At 41.5% G+C, this 24504-nt stretch overlaps 1 protein-coding gene across 3 annotated transcripts in view; it reads left to right on the forward strand.

Moving 5' to 3' along the window:
- The window catches only part of LOC124794598 (dipeptidyl peptidase 3), a 140706-nt gene that overhangs the window by 107761 nt on the left and 8441 nt on the right, over positions 1-24504 (forward strand). For all 3 annotated transcript variants that reach the window (XM_047258113.1, XM_047258107.1, XM_047258106.1), the window contains exons 12-14: positions 9274-9397; positions 9492-9662; positions 16727-16889. In XM_047258113.1, the coding sequence (XP_047114069.1) occupies positions 9274-9397; positions 9492-9662; positions 16727-16889 (458 nt within the window). The remainder of the gene's footprint in view (positions 1-9273; positions 9398-9491; positions 9663-16726; positions 16890-24504) is intronic.

Consider the following 24504-nt stretch of genomic DNA (forward strand, 5'->3'; position numbering starts at 1 on the left):
ATGAGGAGGCATGGAAAAATGCACTAAACTGTTACCCTTTCATGTTGTGCTGATAGTACTAAACTTAATCCAGTGATCATTTTCAAGCACAAAACAATGCCAATGCGTCTGAAATACTGTCAAGTGGTGATGTTCACATACATGGCAAGTATTGGATGGATGAGGCTGGTATGAAATAATTAATTAACAAAGTGTGGGAGAGAAGGAAAGGTGTTTTACTGAAGAAGAGTTCTCTTCTTGTGCTAGATCAGTGCAGTAGTCACTTGAAATACTCTGTGAAAGACAAAGTGAGACAGGGAAATACAGAGCTTGTTGTTATTCAGGGAGGACTTAATTCACAATCACAGTCTCATGATGTCTTGATAAACAAACCATTTAAAGCGTTTGAGAGAGGAATGGAACGAACGGATGATGGATGAAACCCAATATGAATTCATGCCAAAGGTAGCTTTAAAACGATGTGGCATACATAATTGTCTCAATGACAGTGAAGATGATCTTACTTATGAAGAGGACAAAGATGATGACAAAGAGGAAGAAGAAGAAATTTTTCAGGGGGGTTTGAAGGTCAGTTCAGTTTTATAAACTTAAGGTTTTCTTCTTTTTAGTCTGGCTTTGCAATCTAATAATAAAAATTGTAAAAAATATTATTTTTTAAAAAATTGCTTTAAAATTACCGTGTATTTTATAGACTGTAGTGTCTCACAGCCCATGAAATACAGTATGTAATTGATGCTTTGAGAATCTTTATTAAATATGCCAAGAAGGTTTGGGTTTAGATTACAAACAATATTTAAGTGATTTTTACCTTCATGCTTGACCTCTGCTTTCAGAGAACTTAAAGCACAGGTTAAGTTGCATAAACTGCTCTAGATAGGTGTGGATTGTTCACCTGCAAAGCTCCTCACCCTGTAGTAGTCTCCTTACCTCTCTCTAACCCATCTGGCAATTGGCCAACTACAGTTAACACACAGTGTCATAACTTAAATTTTTGGAATTGTGGCAAGATATGTCTAACAAATTGCCAACAGCCTATATTGAAGAGAAGATGAAAGTAGAGCATTTTCTAAAGTATATGGAGAACAGAAAAATGCACCATTTATACATCTAGTGTACTGCAGTCAGTGTAACATTTATCGTTACTTCACACTCAGTTACATTTCATTATTGATTTTCCAGTTTATGAAAAACAGAAATGTGCTACATTTTGAACCAAAAATAGATGTCTTGGCGCACTGTACCGTACATCTACAGTTCAGTACTTCTAGGTGTTTATGTCTGATTTAACTGACTGTAGATGTAACTCATTAATTGTGTAATGAATGTTTAATTAGATTTTTGAAGCTATGTGAAGTGCACAAAATTACGTTTTTCTATGCCAGCACCCAAACCTCCGGATGTCAGACACTCAGTTTGGTACCAAACACTGTTATGCTGATAGAGAATCAACCGAAACTCCGATTTAATTTGTGCTATGTGCTGCATGGGCATAAACATTGATTAAAAGCAATGCCAGACCTGTGGAGCATAGATAAAGCATAACTGTGAGTAGCTAATAATTATGTATTGCTTCTGTGGGGAAGTTGGTGGAATGTTAGATTATCATACCAAGGGTCCTGGGTCCATGCCCCAATGATGACCATTTTTGTGACTGTATTACATGTGCAAGTGTTATATGGGACTATTAAAGACTTCCACATGTGTAATGCAATTGTTTCTTTATTCTACTGTTCTGATAGTGTGTTTATTCTGTGAGACTACAAATGCACTAGCTGCTTCACCAGGAGAGTGTCTGTTCTGTCGCACATGTCCAACGCAGTGTACTCTATAGATTTGCTACTTTCAACATATGAAATGAAAGCAGACTGCCCATAGAACATGGCTACAAAATCCAAAAAGTCCTTTTACATGTCACGAAAATTTTCTCCCGTATGACAGTTTCACACACTGACAGTTAAAACAAGTTGTTATCATTGGAGATAGAAGTGAGTTCTCTGGCACGACCAAATCACACTCTACCAACTCGAGCACACGAGATCTGTAAAACTATCACTCGCAGATATACCTTTCCTGTGCTCCATAGTTCTGATGTTCCTTTTAATTACTTTTTAAGCATTTCTACTGGATGACAGAACATACCATGAATTAAATTGGTGTTTTGGTTGATACACTATCTGTGTACTTTGAGTGTCTGACATCTGGAGGTTTGGGTTTAAGAGCTAGTTGCCAATCTTTGTACCATCCTTAAGATTCTTCCAATGAAACTGAGTCTGGTGTCTGCTTTTCCCCCTATCAGTTTTATGTGGTCATTCCACTTAAGGTCACTCTGGATGGTTATGCCTTGATATTTTATGTCAGATACTGTCTCCAGCTGTTTATCATCAATAGTGTAGCTGTACAGTAGTGGATTTCTTTACCTATGTATGCGCAGTATGTTACATTTATTTACGTTCAAGGCCAACTACCAGAGCCTGCACCATTCATCAGTTCTCTGCAGGTCGTTGTGAAAATTCTTACTATCTTCTGGCATTGTTACTTTGGTATAAACAACTGCATTATCTGCAAATAGCCTTAAAGAGCATCTGATGCTGTCTACTAGATCATTTATATATATTGTAAACAGCAATGGTCCTATCACGCTTCGCTGTGGTACTCCAGATATTACTATTACATCTGTCGATTTAGAGCGACTTGTTGAGTTCTGTCAACAATTAACAAGCAATTTACGATAAATTACTGCCCGAAAGGAAACAAGTTCTTTCACATAATCTTTTTAGAATCTTATAGGTACCTCATCTGGTCCTGAAGCCTTTCCCCTACTTAGCGATTGTAGCTGCTTCTCAATTCCGTGATTGGTTATCTCAATATCTGCCAGTTCAATGTTCGTACGACAATTGAAAGGTGGGACAGTGTTACGATCTTCTGCAGTGAAACAACTTCAGAAGACTGAATTCAGTATTTCGGTCTTCTCCCTATTATCTCCCATTTCAGTGCCGGTGTGGTCACTGAGAGAATGAATAGATGATTTTGACACACTGATTTTACTTACAACCAAAATCTCTTAGGGTTTTTAGTCAGGTTGCTTGTCAACGTCCTACTTTCAAAATCGTTGAACACTTCTCTCATTGCTCATAATGTTAGATGATGGGGAAAAAAATACTCTTTTACTATTTTTCCTCAGAATTACCAATTCCTCTGGTAATACTAACTATGCAAGGCCATAAAAAGAAGAGGTAGGCTTATGCTCAGATTGAAATTGCTTTGTGATTCACATTTCAGCAATTCGAGTGGTTGGGGCCAGCCACCAGCCAATCGTAATTCTTCCTATAGTGCCATGTGCCCACAGTGTTGCCAATTTTGTATGTACATGCAGCTCTCTTTCTGAAGTGCAGCTGGCTTGATGCTGGCAACACTGCCCCCCCCCCACACACACACACACACACACACACACACACACACACACACACACACACACACACACACAAACTGCAATCTGTCAATGACAAATAATTTTAATTGGAGTGTAGGTGCCATCCGATTATTCTTATCACACACACAATTCATGTTTCATTGATAGCAGGATGTGTGCCTGATCAGTCTCTCACTATAACAATTCTGCCGAAAGGTAACCTCAAGGTGAGCCAACACAGCCGATAAAATTTCTAGGTCTGACATTACATTAGTGCTATGAACCAGGGTACAAAGTACCTCTTCACACTGAGCCAGATGGTGACAACTGTCAGACCTTAGATAGAAGACCATGTGAATTGGCTTCCTATAAACTGCATATCTCAAAGTACTATCATCCAACCTTTCGTCTGATACAGCAACTGAGAGAAGGCAGCCATCCTTTTCATAGGCATAGTGAAGTGGATATTCGAATGGATTGGATTTAGATGTTCTAAAAAGCTGTACATATCGTCACTGCCATGAGTACAAACAACAAAAGTTACTTCTTTTTTTAAAAAAATGCCGCTTTTAATGCACTAACAACAAAGCACATTCCTCAAAATCTTCCATAAAAAGATTGACAATGATGGGTGGCAAAGGGCTCCCCAACACAGTCCCGTCTGTCTATTCATAGAACTCACTAGTGTCATCAGGGTAGCCTTCCAGTGGCAAAGGGCTACCCATCACAGCCCCGTCTGTCTGTTCATAGAACTGGCCAGTATCATCAGGGTAGTAGCCTTCCAGTGAAGCAGGTAGGACTTTCGTAGACAGCATGCCTCCATGTGTTCCTATCGTATAAATTTCCTCTCTCTTTTTTTACATGTTGCAATATTTCTTCTTGCTAAAGGAGTTCTTCATTTATTTGATCTAGCTACCCCCTTCTGGAATCTCCAACAGGTGTTTTGCCATGTACTGTCATTTCCAAGCAATGTCTAGAGGTTCTAGTCTCTTAAATCCTTTGCACATCCCCAAACTATTTCAACTGTGCAATGCATAAACTTTCCTCCATTGTACAGGTCACTTGCACATTGTTCCTAAGGCACTCGTTCCCAGTTTGGTCTCATATTGTCTGTTGCAGAAATTTTATTTCAAATGCTTCTAGTTTGCTGATGTCTCCTTTCAATAGTGCACAAGTCTCCAAGCTATATAACAGAATGGATGATTTGAATATTGTTTATGTGGCTTTTATGAGAACTGCTGTATCCTCCAGTAGATTTTGTATGTGATAAAGACCGAGGAAACTTTTGACACTTTTTTTGGACTTCTAACGTAGCACTCCACTTGCTTGATAAAATACTTCCAAGGTAACTGGAGCTTTCCAATCATTCAGTTCTTTCTCAATGGAGTTTGAGGCTACTTTGGCCAGATGTTCTGCTCAAGTTCATTGCTACTGTTTTCTTCTTACTCACAGTTTACTTTGTGTTGATTGAGTTTGTTGGTCTAATGATCTGCTTTCCTCTGAAGCTCTTGCTCAGTCTCTCTCCAGATGGCAACCTTATTCACAGAAACCAATGTGCTCAAATATGCATATTCTATGGCTCTAATTTCTTTAATAATTACACCCGTGGGTACCATAAAAAGTAGTAGAGATTGTGCACTGCCTTGTTGTACACCTCTGTGTAGGGAACCATTTTGATCCATGGTTTCCTACTTGTACACTGCTTTCAGTCTCTGTGCAGTAGTTGAATCTAAAGAAATTGAAACTCATAGTTTGTGCATGTACTCCCAGATATTGCTCCTTGGAACAATGCTGTAAGCTTTTTCTATGTCTAAAAATATTATTATCAGACCTTTTCCTTTATCCCAGTACTTTTTCATTAGTTTCAGAGGAACATTTGACCTACTTTTATCATTATGCAGCTATGTTGTTCTTCTTTAAACTGAAATTCTATCCTTATTCTTGGTCTTTTTACTATCATCATTTCTGTTGTCTTGAGAGAGTTTGACAGCAGGGTAATTCCTCAGTAGCTTGAAAGCTTTCTCCTTCTCCCTTTCTTAAACACTAAAGATCAATCACTTCTTCCAATCAGTTGGTATCTTATCTTCTTTATATACTGAAATGTCAAAGAAACTGGTATAGTCATGGGTATACAAATACAGAGATATGTAAACAGGCAGATTACGACGCTGCAGTCGGCAGTGCCTATATAAGAGAGCAAGTGTCTGACACAGTTGTTAGATCTGTTGCTGCTGCTACAATGGCAGGTTATCAAGATTCAATTGAGTTTGAATGTGGTGTTATGGTCAACACACAAGCAATAGGACACAGCATCTCTAAGGTAGTGATGAAGTGGGGATTTTCCTGTACGACTCTCACACGAGTGTACCATGAGTATGTGGAATCTGGTAAAACATCAGATCTCAGACATTGCTGTGGCTGGAAAAAGATCCTGCAAGAACAGGACCAACAACAACGTGACAGAAGTGCAACTCTTCCACAAATTGCTGCAGATTTCAGTGTTCGGTCATCAACAAGTGTTAACGTACAAACCATTCAATGAAAAATCATTGATATGGTCTTTCGGAGCCAAATGCCCACTCGTGTACCCTTGATGACTGGATGACGCATTGTTTTACACCTCGCTTGGGCGCATCAACACCAACATTGGACGGTTGATGACTGGAAACAAGTTACCTGGTCAGGTGAGTCTTGTTTCATATTGTATCAAGCAGATGGACATGTACGAGTATGGAGACAACCTCATGAATCCATGGATCCTGAATGTCAGCGGGGGACTGTTCAAGCTGGTGGAGACTTTGTAATGGTGTGTGGGATGTCAGTTGGAGTGATATGGGACCCCTGATACACCTGGATTCAACTCGGACAGGTGACACCTACGCAAGCATCCTGTCTGATCAGCCTGCATCCATTCGAGTCCATTGTGTGTTCCGACGGACTTGGGCAATTCCAGCAGGACAGTGCAACATCCCAGATGTCCAGAAGTGCTACAGAGTGGCTCCAGGAAGACTCTCCTGAGTTGAAACACTTCCACTGGTCACCAAACTCGCCAGACACGAACATTATTGAACATATTGGGGATGCCTTGCAATGTACTGTTCAGAAGAGATCTCCACCCCATCATACTCTTACGGATTTATGGACAGCCCTGCAGGATTCATGGTGTTAATTCCCTGCGGCACTACTTCAGACATTAGTAAGTCCATGCCATGTTGTGTTGGGGCACTTATGCATGTTCACGGGGACCCTACACGATTTTAGGCCTGTGTACCAATTTCTTTGGCTCTTCAGTGTACGTTACTCATAATGTATGGTACAGCCAGTGAAGACTTGGTATACAATAGAAGCTTACTAAGAGACATAAATGGTGGGAACAGTTACAGCAGCTAATTAACTTTTATGCTGATACAGTTGGAACCTGTGACAGGCACAGTCGTTTTTTACGCCATTGAGCAAGACTAGGTGGCTGCCTAGGGCAGCCAAATTTTAGGGGCAGTAAAGGACAGAAAAAGATTAATTTCAAATCAAACAGTGAGAAAATTGAGCAGATCAGAATAAAAAATGAAAAAGAGGAAAAATCAATTCACCAAATTGTTTTCAAAACAATACAGAACAGTTACTTAATAAGTCCTTACTTATTTTGACGAAGTAAACACATTGCCTCTGCCTACCTCAAAGCTGAAGCAGCCACTTTGAGTACAAATTTTGTAGCAGTTAGTTAAAGTAAGTGCTAAATTTTATTGCACTGGTAGATTCAGTTGATTTCTAGTTTAAAATGTTCAGCCCTTTCTTCCTATTTCTATTATTTAGGGAAATTTCATAAATTGAGAGAAAAAAAAGAAATTGAGGACATTTATTGTCCTCAATGAATTTTGAAAGAATTGAGGACTGTTCCCAGAAAATGAGGTGGTCTCTGGGCACTTGAGTTTAATGGTTAAAAGTATAATAGGACATTTGCTTTGTTGGGAGGTGGAGGAGCTGGAGTGTGGGAATAGGGGAGTTTGATGGTACTAAAAAAAGAAGAGCAACATTTTTCAGTTCTTTCCTAGAGCAGCAAAACACTTAGCAGCAGCCCTGGTGACAGATATTTCACATATACAGGGTGCCCAGAAAATGTCTGAGAGACTTGCAGGGACGTTGCAGGGCAGGTTGTACTGAGACATAAATGTTGCGCCGTTTCCAAGTAATTTAGCATCTATATTAGCCAACCGGGGTGTCATGCGTGCACATTCAAGTGGTCTGCCAGGGGTGGCTTTGTCCAGTGGGTGCTTTATTTGGTTAGCTGAAACTTGAATTTGCTCACACAACGATATTATTGGCTAACTTCAATGGTAAATAACTCGGAAACAGCATAACATATCCAATTTTTTTTCTTAGCGTTTATGTCTCATTACAACGTGCCCTGCGACATCCTACAAGCATTTCAGACATTTTCCGACCACTCTATGTGTGTGGGTTTTTTTTTTTCCCCACCTGTGTTTTTGTTAATTCCCTTTTCTGGCACAAGTTGGTCAAATAAATTAATAAGGCCAAACATTGCTTTAAGTACAATGAATGAGAAATGTAGACAAAATTGGAATGCAGATGGGATTAGCTGCTTTTGTACTTTGCCATGTCACAGTAGAAACATGAAGAAAAGAAAAAAACAGTCACCTTTTTCTGATCCAGCATGTTAATTGTTTAAGACTTATTTCACCCTTAAACTCTCTTGTGGTCTCAAGACCCTCTGCTCTTAACACATTACTTGAAGAAAGTTCTGTGTCACTGTACTTGTTGTGTAACTTACAAATTGATCTTACCAAAAAACAATCTATTCTTATTTGTGGCATGACTACTTGTTCTCCTTTTTTTTGTTACATCTTCTGGGGCATACTTTATTGCTCTATTTGCACTTCCTTCTATTCCTGTGTTTTATACTTACCTGAACATCTGTAAAAGGTTACTGTCCTGTTGACTAAAATATATATGTAGTGTCATGCTGCACTTAACACAACCAGAATGTTGTCAGTTATCAAGGTAATGATAAATCTTGTTTAAAAATGATGCAAATTAATAGTGTGTGCTTCCTGATGTCGTGCCGAGACAAACTTCTTTCTTATCGGTAGCCACAAGAAATATACATACATTCGGAATCATTCCTCTCAAAACAAGCACAATAGATTAAACAAAGTAATATTAATACAGCAGTCATTGTATGCAATATTTCAAAGAGGAGGGGGTATTTTTTTTATTGAATTCTAGACCTTCTGCCTCTAGCAAAATTACATTTTATTATGGGAGCATCAGTTTTTGTGACTAGTTAATTTCAGTAAGAAGCTTCTGGGTGTGTGTGACCACATTATAATACGATAAAGTTACCAACATTTCAGCTACCATTGCAGGCGGTCTTAATCGGCTTGAATATTAAGTTTAGCTGAATTTTATGATGTTGAAAGTTTCAGCAATATCATTACACATGATTTTCTCATTACTGGCACTATTCTTTTTGTAAATTATGGCATCTAATCCAAAATTGCACCTCACGCAAAAGCTATGCTGCATCATTTACAATTTTTGTTGTTGTTGTTTCATATTCTAACAAAATAATCAGTCATTGTAGTTATACTGTAACATATGCACAGGGTACGACACTTATCAAAAACAAATAGGACTTTATGGATGAAGGTAATAGCTGACTGAGCATAATGATGATGATGATGATGATGATGATGATGATGGTGATTTTCATTGAATGCAAGTGCCATATCACAATATTTTCCAAAAGACTATATATTATTTTGCCGCTTTATTGTATGTGCATTTTCATGGTGGGCTCGTTTTTCCCTAGATAACAGTTTCTGTTTCCATTCTTATTCTTTTTCCAGGATATTTGGTTTTGAAGGAACAGCAGCTGATGATATCATATATGTCAACTGGTTGAGTCTGATTTACACCGCTGTAGCCAAAGCATTAGAAATGTACAATCCAAGTAATAAAGCATGGTTACAGGTAAGGAGCTTTTTTTGGTAGTTGCCATTTTACCAAGCGAGCGAGAGGTTGTTCCTAAAAGTTCAACTGTTAATGTTGTTTTCTTTCTTCGTAGGCACATTCTCAAGCTCGTTATGTAATAATGCGAGTACTTTTGGAAGCCGGAGAAGGACTAATTAGTGTCACAGAAACAAAACCGGGAGAAGATCTTCTTTTGAAAGTGGATCGCTCTAAAATAGAAACAGTTGGTAAAAAAGCTATTGGTGACTTCCTTCTCAAGCTGCAGGTTAGACTTAGTTTCAGTCTATATAGTGAAGATTTTGTGCTTTTAAAAATAAGCTGGCTTTCTGGTATACATTAAGAGTAGTTTAAAATTTGTTGCCAGGGTCTGTGTTTCCTTTACTGCGCTAATCCCTGAAACACATCAGTTGTCAAAACTACCATAGATTAACTATAGTAACTAGTTCATGAATTTATTTATTTTTGCTCTTCTATTAATGACTTAGTATGTAGTTCGTTGAACCTATTTCAAACAACATAAATTGAGTTACGTTACTAGAATAATTTTCCTGCTCCATATTGAAGGTCAGCATGTAAAATCAAAATGAGTTTGAATTTTTTATTCCTATAAAACATTTAAATTGTTATCAACACTGTATTGCAAGGTTATCTGTGAACACTTCCAAGTAGAATAAAATTAGGAGGTAGTATATTACAATATGCAGGCATTAATCTTATATTTATAGGTTATTATGAAAACTGAAAGTCACATCAAAAGCAGCAAATGATATTCTTGAGTTCTGTCGGTTTCATTATTTTAATGCACCCTTTGTTGCATACTTATCATACACATTGCTATCATCTTGTTTGTTGTTCTTCTGCCCTCTCACTCCATTATTATAAAGATGGATTTTTAGTGAAAACAGTAACAGCCTTATACATAAATCAGAATTTAACCAATATCATTTGGACACAAACATAAAATCTCAACCTCCTGAAGTTAAGATGTCATACTTGTAATAAAGGTAGGAAAAAAAAGAGGAGAAAATGGCAAATGATAAGGGAGATAATTATTAATTTTGAACTTAATGACATATTTATTAAAGAGAGGCCAAATGGTAAACCGAAATGTCCACAATACTCCTACATAGCTATTGAGAAAGTAAATGGATGTAGTGTAGTTCAAAAGTATATTTTTGCTCCTACATGGCATTGCTATTGAGAAAATAAATGGATGTAGTGTAGTTCAAAAGTACATTTTTACGAGACAAAAGGTTGCACAGAACTGACTGCACGCTTTTAATATTTGTAGCTGAACTATATTAATACAAACAGATAGTCATAATAAGTTTTTTCCATATGCTTTAAAAGTACTTCAGCATACACAGTATTGACTGTCTGTATATTTAAAAGTATTTGTAAATAAAGTTATCATTTAATATTGTAATGAAGTGTGATTGTGAAGTTATAATTTTCATGTGATCTCTACTGAGCGGAATTTACTCACTTCTATGTAAATATAGAGAAATTTCATAGGAAAATACTCTCTGGTCTGTAATATGTTTATTTTATTGAGAACTTAGTTCGCTACTGTACTCTTGACAATTCACAGTCCCAGAACCTATATATTCCAAAATTTACGAGAGACTAGGCCAATAAATATGTTGTAAGTTCATTATGTGTAGATGAGGAGTAACAGCTGCACAAAATACATTCTTCCTACATGGCTGTCTGCTTCTCACCACTGCTATTTTCCGAAGTAGTTTTCAGCCTGAAGACTTTGATGAAGCTGTTCATACTAGTCTGTTATGTAAGTTTCTTCAGCTCTGCATAATTCTTTGCAACTTACATCCATTTGAAGCTGCCTTACACACACACACACACACACTCTAAATTAAGTAGTCCTTGATTCCTCAGGAAGTGTCCTGTCAACTTACCTTTCGCTTTGGCGAGTTTGTATCACAAAGCTTCTTTTCTCGCTGATGCGATTCGGTACCTATTCATTAAGTACCTGATGCATTCATCCAAAATTCACCATTTTTCTGTAGCACCATATTTCAGAAACTCCTGTTCTCTTCTTGTCTATTACTCATATTTTACTTCCCCTTAAGGCTACATTTTGAGCAGTTGCTTTCAGAATATACATCATATTAGTTTTACTTAAATGATTGTGTGATGTTAATGTATTTCTCTCTTGCAGAAAAACTTTTCTTAAAATTGCTAATCTGCATTTTATGTCAGTTCTAAATTTCCTACGATCAGTTATTTTGCTCCACATTAGCAATACCTGTCCACTGCTGTGGTGTCCCCATTCATTGTAGATGTCTAATTTGTTTGTGAGCTATAACTTCTTGATATTAGTGGTTTCACCTTGTGGATTTTGTTTTGAGATTCCATCTAGTTTAGCATAATTTGTAATTTTGTAAATGAATACTACACTTCTCCCATATGTGGGAGGCACATTCTTGGTTTCCAATACACTAACTGGCCAAATTAACATTCCTTTACAAGGAAAATCACAATAACCTCTAAACTTCCATGTAAGTCATTATTTTTCCATGTGCTCTGCAACTGTTTGTTTAATTACTGAAAAGGCCATTTCAGTTGCTCAGAAGTAGTTTTAGCCCACTATCGACCTCGTTTGTAACAGCTGTACATGTGGAAGATGTATACATGTATTTGATTGAAGATGAACAAAACAAGACTTACACTTGTTTATTTACCAACAGACTATGAAACATAGTCCTAGTGTGCAGTGGTTGTTGGCATAGCCTGGATGTTAGCATGCCATATATGATAACATCCAGGCTAAAAATAGTTTTTTTTTAACAAAAGTGCAATATAGCTGTAGTGGACAGGGCATCCAAGTCAAGTGCAGAGTTTATGGGAACTGCAGAGGTTGTTGGCATAAATTGCTTGTTGGCGTCCAGGCTATGCCAACCACCTTGGCAGTTCCCTGTAGTATAACTCTACACTTGATTTGGATGCCTAGTCAGCTGCAACTACACTGCACATTTATTTAAAAAGTATTTCTAGCCTCTCACTTATATAACATGCAGATTTGAATATCTCAAAACATAACTCTCCATAAACCCAAAGAGTAATTGTAATGTAATGAACAATACAGTCTTGTGATGAACATATTCTCACGACATGATTAGATGAGGAAAATTTTAAATCTGCCAGACTTTTATTTAAATCTTCTGTACATTTCTTCTCCACTGTAAGTTTTATGGTCTGTCTGTGCATAAACATATGCAAACCTTGTGATTCTGGTAATTTTCGTCGCACAAAAAGTATTCTGTGAAGTTTTGGGACTGCAGTTGGCTGATGTAGACTTCTTTCCATGATATTTCAGCTGACAACCACGCAGCCATCTTCAGGTGAATGTTTTGCGCTGAAGACTGCTGATTCACATAGCCAACTTTATACCAAAAGTTGGCTTGGAGAAGCATGCACAAAAGCAGTTGCTTTATGAGCGACTTCTGTCAAGTTTCATACACTCTTCAAATATTGCTCCACCTGTGGTGCACAGGGGCATGCCTAGTGCTTATACTACATTGCACTCTCTTTTGGAATGCAGGCTTGTGGATATAAAGTTCAAATGTCAAATTAATAAAATTGTCGCAGGACGTGTCACTAGTCATAAAATGTTTGAATGACCAATTTAGGCTTTGCCACCATGGCAAGATATTCTGGAGATTCCAGCTGTCCGCAATCCCAGATCATGCTTTACTGAACCGAGAAGAGCACATGTCTTTGTAGGTGGCTGATAGATTACTTTGACATAATATTTCCTTAGGATTCTGCCTAATTTGCTCATGTGGGTAGTCATTTTTATTCCTCGTAAAAACCGTGCTGATCTGATGTGAAGAATATCTATTATCCTTTGAACATAGATTTTAGGTGTTCCAGCGCCTTTGCAAGGCTGTCTCTGTCAGATGCAATAGAGTACAGTGTACTAATGTCTGAAGGACACCTGTAGTTTGCAGTGGTTGGCGGCAACTAGATGCCTGCAAATACAGGTCTGTCTGTGTGTGGACTTATGGTAGACAGATTACTCAAAGGATCCTATCATTCATGGAGGTGACGAGATTGGACTGAGCAAAGGTTGGGAATTTGTACATGCACTGATAGCCACGCAGTTGAGTGCCCCACAAACCCATCATCATCGTCATCCAGGGATCCTACCACTTTCCAACTGACAAAAAAGTCCAGAAATGCCAGACAGTCACCCTTCTCCACTTCCATCGTAAGTTGGATGTTCTCGTGTATTGATTTTAGATCCTGGAAAAAGCCTGAAGTTCTTCACCGTGGAGCCTCACTGCAAAAATATCATCTACATGTCACCAGAAGACTTTTGGTTTAAGTTCGGCTGAATCAAGACGATATAACTGCTCTATTTAATCAAGCACTTTCCTCAACCTACTTTTTACTAAACTGTGAATATTTTAAGCATACCACTGGTGTTGCCATGAATAACCCCCTCCTCCCTTGTGGTAACAAACTTTTTTGTGGACGACTGGAAAGAGGCCACTAGATTCGGCCGAACTTAAACCAAGTCTCTTCCGATAATATGTAGGTGATACTTTCCTAATATGGCCCCGTGGTGAAAACTTCATGTTTTTGCAGCATCAAAATTCATCCCACAAGCTACAAACTTCATTTCGCTCCATTACCTGTTATTGTTACAAGGTTTCTTGGTAAAGGTTATTGTTGTTCTAAAATATTTGGCTGCAAGAAAACATTAAATGAAATATATCTAATTGTTTATACTTTTACGAATATAATAGAGGGAAACTTTCCACGTGGGAAAAATATATCTAAAAACAAATATGATGAGACTTACCAAACAAAAGCACCGGCAGGTCGATAGACACACAAACATACATACAAAATTCAAGCTTTCGCAACAAACGGTTGCTTCATCAGGAAAGAGGGAAGGAGAGGGAAAGATGAAGGATGTGGGTTTTAAGGGAGAGGGTAAGGAGTCATTCCAATCCTGGTAGCGGAAAGACTTACCTTAGGGGGAAAAAAGGACAGGTATACACAAGCGCGCGCGCGCACACACACACATATCCATCCGCACATACACAGGTGTCTGTGTATGTGCGGATCTGTGTATGTGTGGATGGATGGATGTGTGTGTGTGTATGTGTGCGCGCGCGAGTGTATACCTGTCCTTTTTTCCCCCAAGGTAAGTCTTTCTGCTCCCGGGATTGGAATGACTCCTTACCCTCTCCCTTAAAACCCACATCCTTTCGTCTTTCCCTCTCCTTCCCTCTTTCCTGATGAAGCAACAGTTTGTTGCGAAAGCTTGAATTTTGTGTGTATGTTTGTGTTTGTTTGTGTGTCTATCAACCTGCCAGAGCTTTTGTTTGGTAAGTCTCATCATCTTTGTTTTTAGATATGTTCATACTTTTACCATGAAGAAAACAAAACTGAGTTTATCCATTCTCACTGCTTAAATTTATCATACTCTCTTATGAAATTAGACTTCAGTAATATTTTCTGCATAAACTGCATGGGTGATAACCCTCATTTTCCATACTACCTGTAAATTGTGTCTTAAGTATTCTGATTGACTCATTAATTTTTAATATAATCCACAATAGTTTTCCTTTAATTGCTTAATGTTAAGTGCTTGATATGTTGAGTATTATCAGGTAAAACATTTACTGATTTTTCAAGTGACTTACCAGATGAAATGAAACCATGATAAGCTGACGATAACTTTAGGAATGCCTTTATATTGCCACTACTTTTTTATTAATTTTTATTTTTGGAAATACAGATAAAAACAGGTCCACCACCAGAAGTAACACACAACAAAAATTCAACATTAAAATCCTTTACATTCATGATAATAATGTTAGTTGTAAAAAGTATTATTAATACTCCTGCCCATTGCTTGGTAAATTAGACTATTTCATGTGTGTTGCCAAAAATGCTGATGATGCACAGTATTGCAGGATCTTCTAATGCAAAGTTTGTCAATGTCTGATGTGAGCCTGGTATTGTGTAAGTAACATTGTTTTCTTTTCTTTTACTAATTCTACGACAGTGCTAAATCAGCTTGATGACCTCAAGACTTATTCATTTGCTACTACTATGTGTTTACCCAGTGCTCCTTTGCATTGATGACCACTCTGTTGGCTGTCCCACATCTGAAGCTCCCTACTTTCTAAACAGGAGCATTATCACACTGATACAGAAAAAGGTCCAATTTCGAACTCTTACTGTAGTGAAAGGAGCATGCCATTATCTAAAATGTTGTTATAGAGGCCTTCATTAATTTTGCCATCAACCAAAATTAAGGAGCAGAGCACAGGTGTCAGATTCTACCATTGCCACAACACAGGGAAAATAAAACTCAATAAGCATCAGCCACTTCCACACACACCCATGTTATTGCTTATCACACCATACAGCCTTTTTCCTATGCTACACAAACCAACAGCAGCACTCTCTACATCACTGTAAACAATGTAACTCATTCACTCATATGAACAATTGTTCCTGTTTAGCAGTGTGACTGTGGAAATGCTACCCTGACATCTTTTGATGAATTTTCTGTCACCAAATTCTGTATGCGAGTTGCAATAAGACCTCATCTGCAACAGTTAACAAGGTTGTGTAATTGCTGATTTACACTAAACATTTTAGAGTTTCTCAGTCCATATCTGTTAATTTCTTATGAATAACAGAGCAATGATTGGACTATGTGCTTTCATCATTCTAACACAGAACGCATCTACAATAATGCTGCATTGGACCTGTGTGTACATACCTCAAACAAGTAACTTGTCATAAAACAGAGCAGTGTCCAGTGACGTTTGGCTTCATAGTGTGCATTTTGACAAAATGTAGCTGAGGAAATTTAATTTTTCACACTGAAAACAGTCTCACATCATTATAGATTTTCTGACAAATTGCAATTGTGTATCAGATTGGGATGTTGTTGTGAGCTATGCCTGGATGGCTCTGTCAATAAAAACATTGTCAACAAAAAGCAGGGTTCAGAGTTAGTCCCAGTCTGGCACCCAGCTTTACACATAATATTGTCAAATGATCACAGAGGGAGAATTTTGTAACAAAGCTACAGATATTAGTTGTATCTGTAGTTATTCTGCATTTATTCCTCCAAATACATGTATTAATTATGTCGTCTGGCAACGAAAATAACAATTCATGTATTACTGATTAAAGAAAGCTGTCACATGTCCACTCATTGGTTTAACAATGTTTTTTGTGTATACCTTATGTATTATGTACAAATTTCACACTTGTGTTATGATTTGTAACATAATGTGTTGGAAGATGTCTATTTTGTACATATAATGTTTTCAGGTTTATAAAACAACATGTGATGTGGCAGCGGCACAAGAGATGTATAACAGGTATTCGGAGGTGCCTGAGGATGGTCCATGTCCTTGGGGAAAGTGGAGAGATATCATAATGGCTAACAGACAGCCCCGTAAGATGCTTGTCCAGGCAAATACTTTTGTTAAAGGTAAGAAAATCATCAGTGTTTCTGCCTGGAGTTTCCAGTGTTTCTGCCTGGAGTTTCCAGTGTTTGACTTGTTAAATGTAATACATCTTGTGATCAAAGTGTATATTACACTTATGTTTCTCCCTCCAGGGTCTCATGGCTCTTTTGTGAGTTTGTGCGTGGTGCACTTGCGGCACTGAGCTATTGCTGCCATTTCGTCCTTCCCAGGCTGCATTCCCTTCTCCATGCCCCACCGGCCATGTTCTCGCCCCTTCCCTTCTGCCCTCTCCCTTCCCTCTCCCTTCCCTCTCCCGTCCTCCCTCCTCCCCTCTCCCCCCTCTCCCCCCCTCTCCTCCCCTCTCCTCCCCTCTCCCCCCGTCACCCCTCCCCTCTCCCCCCGTCTCCCCTCCCCTCTCCCCCCGTCTCCCCTCCCCTCTCCCCCCGTCTCCCCTCCCCTCTCCCCCCGTCTCCCCTCCCCTCTCCCCCCGTCTCCCCTCCCCTCTCCCACCGTCTCCCCTCCCCTCTCCCACCGTCTCCCCTCCCCTCTCCCCTCCCCTCTCCCACCGTCTCCCCTCCCCTCTCCCACCGTCTCCCCTCTCCCACCGTCTCCCCTCCCCTCTCCCACCGTCTCCCCTCCCCTCTCCCCCCGCCTCCCCTCCCCTCTCCTCCCCTCCCCCCTATGCTCTCCCCCCTCTCCTCTTCCCCCCATCCCCTCCCCCCTCTCCTCTGCCCTCTCCTCTGCCCTCTCCTCTGCCCTCTCCTCTGCCCTCCCCCTCTCCTCCCTCTCCCCTCCCCTCTCCTCCTCTCCCCTTGCTCGTTCTCCCCTCCCCTCCTACCTCCTTCTTCCTCTCCTCCCCTCCTCGTGTCCTTCCTTGATTACACGGGCCCAATTATCCTGCTATTCCTTATGGTTTTGTTCTTTTTCTCCCCTTCTTTGACCTTCCTTCTGTAGTTTGTCACCACAGTGTTAGCTGACTAGGGAAGAACTCCTTACTTAGAATCTTAAGCATGTGGCCTTACTGCTTCTGTTACAGTCCATCTTGGAATTTCCATTGTTTGAAAGTGATTGCTTGTCATCCTGGAGCATCAAAACTCCCAGCAATGATTGCCACACCAAACCGACCTTGCTGTGGCTGGGTGGCACCCATGGGACAGCCCCTGACAGGATTGGGTAGTATGAGGATTGACGCTTTGCATATGAAACATATTAAGCTCCAAAAATCTGGCTGTTCTTCCATAACCATCTGTTTGATTGGGAATGAATTCCTTAATGCTGCTTCTTATGATCTTGCAGCCTTCCCTTGCTATCCTCTGGGAGGAGGGCCAGGCTCACCGGGTTGGAGTGATACCCTTTCCTGTCTACCTGGTCATCGCTGAATGTGGATGCCCATGCCATTAGGGGAACTCTTCCGTTCAACCACCCATGTGCATTAATTGTCATTGCCATCACTCTCCACACTTAGTGGATTGCCTGGTTTATAATAAGGAAAAGAAGATAAGAGTTGATCATTTATCCTACTCTGAGGCTCATCAGAAATATTAGTCTTCATCCTGTGTCTGTGACATCTAATTTTGCCTCTGTTTTGTCCTTTTCCTCTTCCATCTTATTTTGCCTCTGTTTTGTCCTTTCCCTGCTCTTTCCTCCTCCTTGTCCCAGTTGCGCCACATCTCTCTTCTTGCACTCCCCTGTGGGTGGTGCTCCCCCTACCCAGCCAGAGATGTGTCCACAGTCTTCAGCCCCCCCCCCCCCCCCAACCTATTAAAGATAAAATGAAGTAATACCTGAACAAGGCCTCTCCGGTGTCACAGAAGGTGCCAACTCCCCTCTCACAACCTGAGCCTGACCTCTTGTTTATGGTTGTCAGCCTGTCCTCCTTGGTGACGGGTGGTGACATAGCAGGTTGACCAGTTTCGGCTTATTCACCCCCCATTTGGATCCCCATTCCACACCTATGAAATGGAATTGCAACAGATACTGCCATCACCTTCAAGAGCTACAATTTCTTATTTTCTCATACTCTGAAGTTTGTGTCATTTTGCAGGAATCTCATTTTACTGATGCTTACTTACCAATCCTTCATGGGTTTTGTACTTTGTCGGCCCTCGTGAGGGCTTACGGTGATATTTGCATGTTAGTCTATATGGGTATTGTTAGTATATGGCTCCCCTTTCATACCACAATGGAAGCAGTTGCCATCCAGGTCCACTTGGAATCTGAGGCCAGTTTACAATCTCTATCTCCCTTCTGGCAGGCCACCTATGCCCACTGCTCTTTGTCTGGTTGTACTGATGAAGTCAGATACAATAATTCATGACACTGGCATTGCTGTCCCCAACTCAGTGGGCCCTTTTGCCACCGGGTATCCTGTGGTGGAACACAGCCATTCCCATTGCCATCATTGATAGACATTGAGCCTTAAGTGGCACCCATCCTTTGCTGGTCTTATTAAATTTAAGTGCTTTTGTGCCAAAGCCCATTACATAAGTAAACAGAGCAAGCTGGTGTATTAGGAATGCTTTGTCTCCTCCCTAGATTCTTCCGTCCTTTCGTCACAGATGTGGGCTATGCTCAGCATCCTCTAAGGTTGCCAACGGCCTTCTTCCATTCTAGGTGGCCTTTTGGGGATCTGTCAGCTCACGCAGGACGCCTTGTGGCCCATTTTGCAAGGGCTTCAGTGTTAGCCTCCTATCTGACCACCTTCAGCCTTCGGAAACAGCAGGCCGATGCCTCCCATTTGATAACAAACCTTTTACTGAATGGTAACTACTTCTGGCCCTCTACTCTTCCCACAATTCAGCCCGTGGCCCCAGTTCCATTCATAACCAGTTGCTTCAACACCTCATTGCTCCACAATGACAATATCTCCTTCGAGTGTTCAACTGTATTTGGCTTCAAGGTGTTTCCCCTCTCAGTGAAGGGATAGTATTGTGGTTCCTGTCTTTAAGCCTGATAAGGATCCATCATCTTTCGATAGTTACCAGCCAATCAGTCTGACCGATGTCCCCTGTGCAAGTTATTGAATGGACGGTGGCTCATTGGCTCCTTGAACCTCGAGACCCCAATGTCTTCTTACCAGTGTGAATTTCGGTAGGGATTGTCTCCAATCAATCATCTGTTTTGGTTGGAAACCACAGTTCGCTTGGCCATTTCTCAGCACCACCATCTTGTCGCAGTTTTTTTCATGTCTTGGCACCAACACTTCTTTATTACACTCCATGACAGGTCTTTGGAGCCCCCTCCAAACTTTTATTCACCAGTTCCTGTCCCACCAGACATTCAAAGTTCAGGCTGACTCCATTTTCAGCTTTCCGTGGACCGAGGAAAATGGCATTTCATAGAATTCCATTTTAGGTGTCGTTCTGTCCTCATCTCTATTAATGGACTTGGTACCTCCATCAGACCATTGGTCACCCCTGCTCTGTATGTGAATGATTTCTGTATCTGTGCTAGTTCCCACTCAGTGGCCTCAGCTGAGAGACAGTTCCAGGGTGCCATTAGGCGGACTTCCACGTGCACTCTTTCACACAAGTTTAAGTTCTCTATTGTTTTTTAAGTTGTGGGTGGTGCATTTCTGTCACTGTACTATGGTCCATCCCGATCTGGAGCTCTACTTTGATGCCAAACACCTGACCGTGGTCCCCCAGTTCTGTTTATTGGGTCTTCTTTTCAACAGCAAGCATGCTTGGCTGTCCCAAATCTGCTTTCTTAAGTTTAGCTGTTTCCGCTTATGGTTCAGTTGCACCTTCCACATTGCTTGTCTTTGCCCAATGACCCCTCCAGGGGCAAATTTGCAGCTTCACATCAAATTCCTTTTTGTTCAGTCATGGACCAACTTTTTTTTGTGGTGGGGGGGGGGGGGCTGTCTAATCAATTAAGATGACTCCTGCCATGAGTATTCTTCCTTCTGCCTCTCCCAGCAGGAATCTCTCATTCTCTGCCATCTTCATATCAGCCATACCAGGTTGATCCCTGTTTTTACTCTTCAATGACCTGGCTCCCCTCCCATTTTCTAGTTCTGGGGAACCATTCACTGTGATGCATATTTTTCTGGACTGCTTCCTGACTTTTGGCCCATCACACTAAATATATGCTTCCACTCCCCTTGTCACAGGTGTCAGCAAACGACCTTTATGGGGTTACACCTGTCCTCAGTTTTATTCATGAAAATGGTTTGTCCTAGCAGATTTAAGTACCTGAATTTCCTTCTGGAACTAGAATCCCATGGTTTTTGTTGGCATTGGTTTGGGATGCCTTCAGCCTTGCCTCCATGATGGCGAGGTTTTCCCTCCTGCCTTTTTCCCTATGCTTTGTCTGGTCTTTTATGCCATTTTGTACCATGCACGCTTTTTGTATCTTTTTCGCCTGGTGCAATCTCCTTTGTGTTGCAATCACGGTGTGGTGTAAGGATGGGGACGGGTCGGTGGCAGTGGGGATTGAGATGGGTCGGCAGCGGTGCTGTCACCTCAATGAGCATAGCACATCTGGGGCACCCAGTGCTCTTGTCATCCCCTCTCCCCTCCTGTTCTGTACAGTTCCTGTCATTCTGATTATTCTTCTAGCTCTTTGTTTACCTGTTTTCCATCCTCATTGACTGGACTATGCTCTTGATATTGTTTCTACCTTAATTTGTGCTACCTTAGAACATGGGACCAGTGGCATCGCTGGTTGGCACCTCTTCCCCTGACCCCAGTAACCATCCAACCAACCAACACTTGTTTTCCTCAGACTCATGACCATTATCCCCTGCTTATTTATGTGAAACATGTTGCATTTCATTAGTAATGTGACATGTCCCATGGTACTGTATCTTACTGGATCTAAGGTGCTGATTTAATTTGTTGCATATTTCCTAAATATTTCCATTTACTCCAACCTAAACCTCTCTCTCTGAATTTGCTCACGAAAATGAAAACTGTGGAACTCTCAACATCGTGGTCATCAGTGCCTGTACAAGTTCCAGTCTCCCCATTTCCAGTCTTGCCCCTAACCCAATGATGATGAGGACAACGCAAACACCCAGTCACCAGGCAGAGAAAATCCCCGATCCGGCCGGGAATTGAACCCAGGTGGTCCTTTCGAAAAGTATGAATATCTCTTGTCCTTCCCCCTAAAGAGTTCTTTTGTGAGTTCATGCATGGGTCCTGATCTTTTGCAACCCATCCTCCCTTCCTGGGCTGCATTTTCCTCTGTGCGCTCCTCCCTCCTCATCCTTGCTCCTTCCCTGCTGCTCCCCCCCCCCCCCCTCTCTCTCTCTCTCTCTCTCTCTCTCTCTCTCTCTCTCTCTCTCTCTCTCTGTATTCTTTTTATGTCAACCTGGCATTCCACCTTGTTTATTGTATTCCTTGTGGTTTTGTTTCCCTTGCCTTTTCTCTTTTGTCCTTTTTGGCATTTTTGGTTCTTCTTTGCAGTTTGACCCCACTTTTAAATTTTCTATCTGTAGTGTGAGCCATTTGGGGAAGTCTTTAACTCCCCCTCTAGCATCTACAGCATGGCAGCATGGGTTCCTCTCCTCCCTTCCTTAGCCTCTTCCTTCCTCACTGTAACCCCCCTCCACCCCACTAGGTCACCAGGATGAGTAGCCAGTCCAGATGGTGGGGCCACTACGTACCCATCTGGCTGAGTCCCCTGACAACACAGGGATTGCACTTCTGATGCTTGATATGTTGCCTCACCATGCATGCCTGGGAGTGGTTGGCTATCATTCTGGAGCATCGTAACTCCCAGCAATGGCCACCATGCCAGACTACCCTTGCTGTGGGTGGTTGGCACCCATGGGGAGAGCCCCTGATTGGATTGGGTGGTATTAGGGTAGATGCTTGGCACATGAAGCGCGTCAAACTCCAAAAATGTGGCCATTCTCCTACAGCTGTCTCTTCGAGCATAAAGGATCATTGAATGTGCTGCTTATGGCCCTGTGGCCTTCCCTTCCCTGGCTACACCCTGGGAGGAGGGCCAGGCTCGCCAATGTGGAGCAAAACTCTTGTCCTGCTACCTGCTCTCCGCTAGGATGTATGGGGACACATTCATCACTGCAAAGCCACTATTTTTTGTGGAAAATACCAAAGATGCAGTCAGGTTCCCAGTTGATCAAAGCTGCTTCTGCCACACAGTCTGTAGCTCTTTGTGCTTGTGACCGTCGTGGCGACGTCTTACTGTTTGTTATGCCGCACTAATCTCTGAATACTGTCCAGGGAGTAAATTTTCATCAGGACCCTGTCCTTCAAATGAATGAGGTACTTCAGGCTAGTCTGGAATGACAGAGCATTCATTTTGTTCAATATACGCAGAAAGGTCGTAAGGACAACTGCACAGATACCAGCACATTTACTTTGGCTATCGAGGGAGATATCCTCCTAGAAAAGGCCAAGGTTGTGTGCTATTGGCATGAGACGAAGCCAAACGTCCCACTATCTATGAAGTGCTTTCGGTGCTTGGGTTTTGGGCGCATGTCTTCCCAATGTTCGGCAGACTCTGTGTGGTTACTGCGAATATCCACTCCATGAGCAGTGCCCCTGTGTCCCACCACCCATGTGTGTAAATTGTCACAACTATCACCCTCCACACTTACCAGATTGCCTGGCTTACAAGAAAGAAAAGAAGATACAAGAGTATAAGTCCCTGGATTTCCTATCTTAGAGTCATGCTCATCAAAATTATGACTGACTCCACCCTGTGTCAATAGCTTCCTGCTTTGCCTCTGTTGCGTACTTCCCCTCCTCCCTCTTCCTTAGCCGAGTCCTATCTCCCCTCCCCTCCCCTGCAGTTTTCATGCCTTCCCCAGCCAAAGAAGTCCTCCTCCCCCACCTACCCCCACCCACTTTGGTGCCCACCGGTGATGAGGACCCTCTTGAGAGCCCTTCCCCCAGCGTCTCTGACTGGAGGCCTGCTACCACAACTCAGCCGTAGGAAACACACAAACTGTGCATTCCAAGATCACCCACTCTGTTTCAGTTCTGGGTCTTGCAGAAGCCTGCTCTCCCTCTGAGCCCTGTCCGCCTCAGCCTTTGGAAGAAGGAGAAGGAGAAGAAGAAGAAGAAGAAGAAGAAGAAGAAGAAGAAGTCCCAGGACAAGCACCCCACCCCAGTGTCCCCAGAGCTATCATCTTCCCACTTGCATCCTGAATCTGACCCCTTATTTATGAATGTCATCCCATCCTTGTTGGTGACATGGCTGCATGATTGGCTTCAGCTCATTGGCCTCGCATATGGATACCCACTCTGTGATTATTCAATGGAACTTGGAACTGTAACAGATATGGCTGTCACCTGCCAGAGTTGCAGTCACTTACTGCCTTTTATCTGGCAGCTTGTGTCATTCTCCGGGAGTCTCATTTTACTGAAGCTCACTCACCGACCCTTCATGCATTCCATGCTTCCCATTGGAAGCAGGTAGACTTTTTGAGGGTTCCAGTGGCATCTGCACATTGATCCAGAAGGACATTATTCATGCCAAAGCCGATTACCTAACCAAACAGAGCAAATGGGTGTGTTGGAAATGTTTTGCCTCCTCTCTAGGTTCTTCTGTCCCTTCTCGCACATGTGAGCTACAGTCCATACCCTCCAAGGTTGTCAGCAGCAGTCTTCCATTCTGGGCCTTGCCCTTGCAAGTGGGCTTTGTACAGATCCAGGAGTTCTT

This window comes from Schistocerca piceifrons, chromosome 1, assembly GCF_021461385.2.
Source record: "Schistocerca piceifrons isolate TAMUIC-IGC-003096 chromosome 1, iqSchPice1.1, whole genome shotgun sequence".
In the NCBI taxonomy this organism is placed as follows: domain Eukaryota; kingdom Metazoa; phylum Arthropoda; class Insecta; order Orthoptera; family Acrididae; genus Schistocerca; species Schistocerca piceifrons.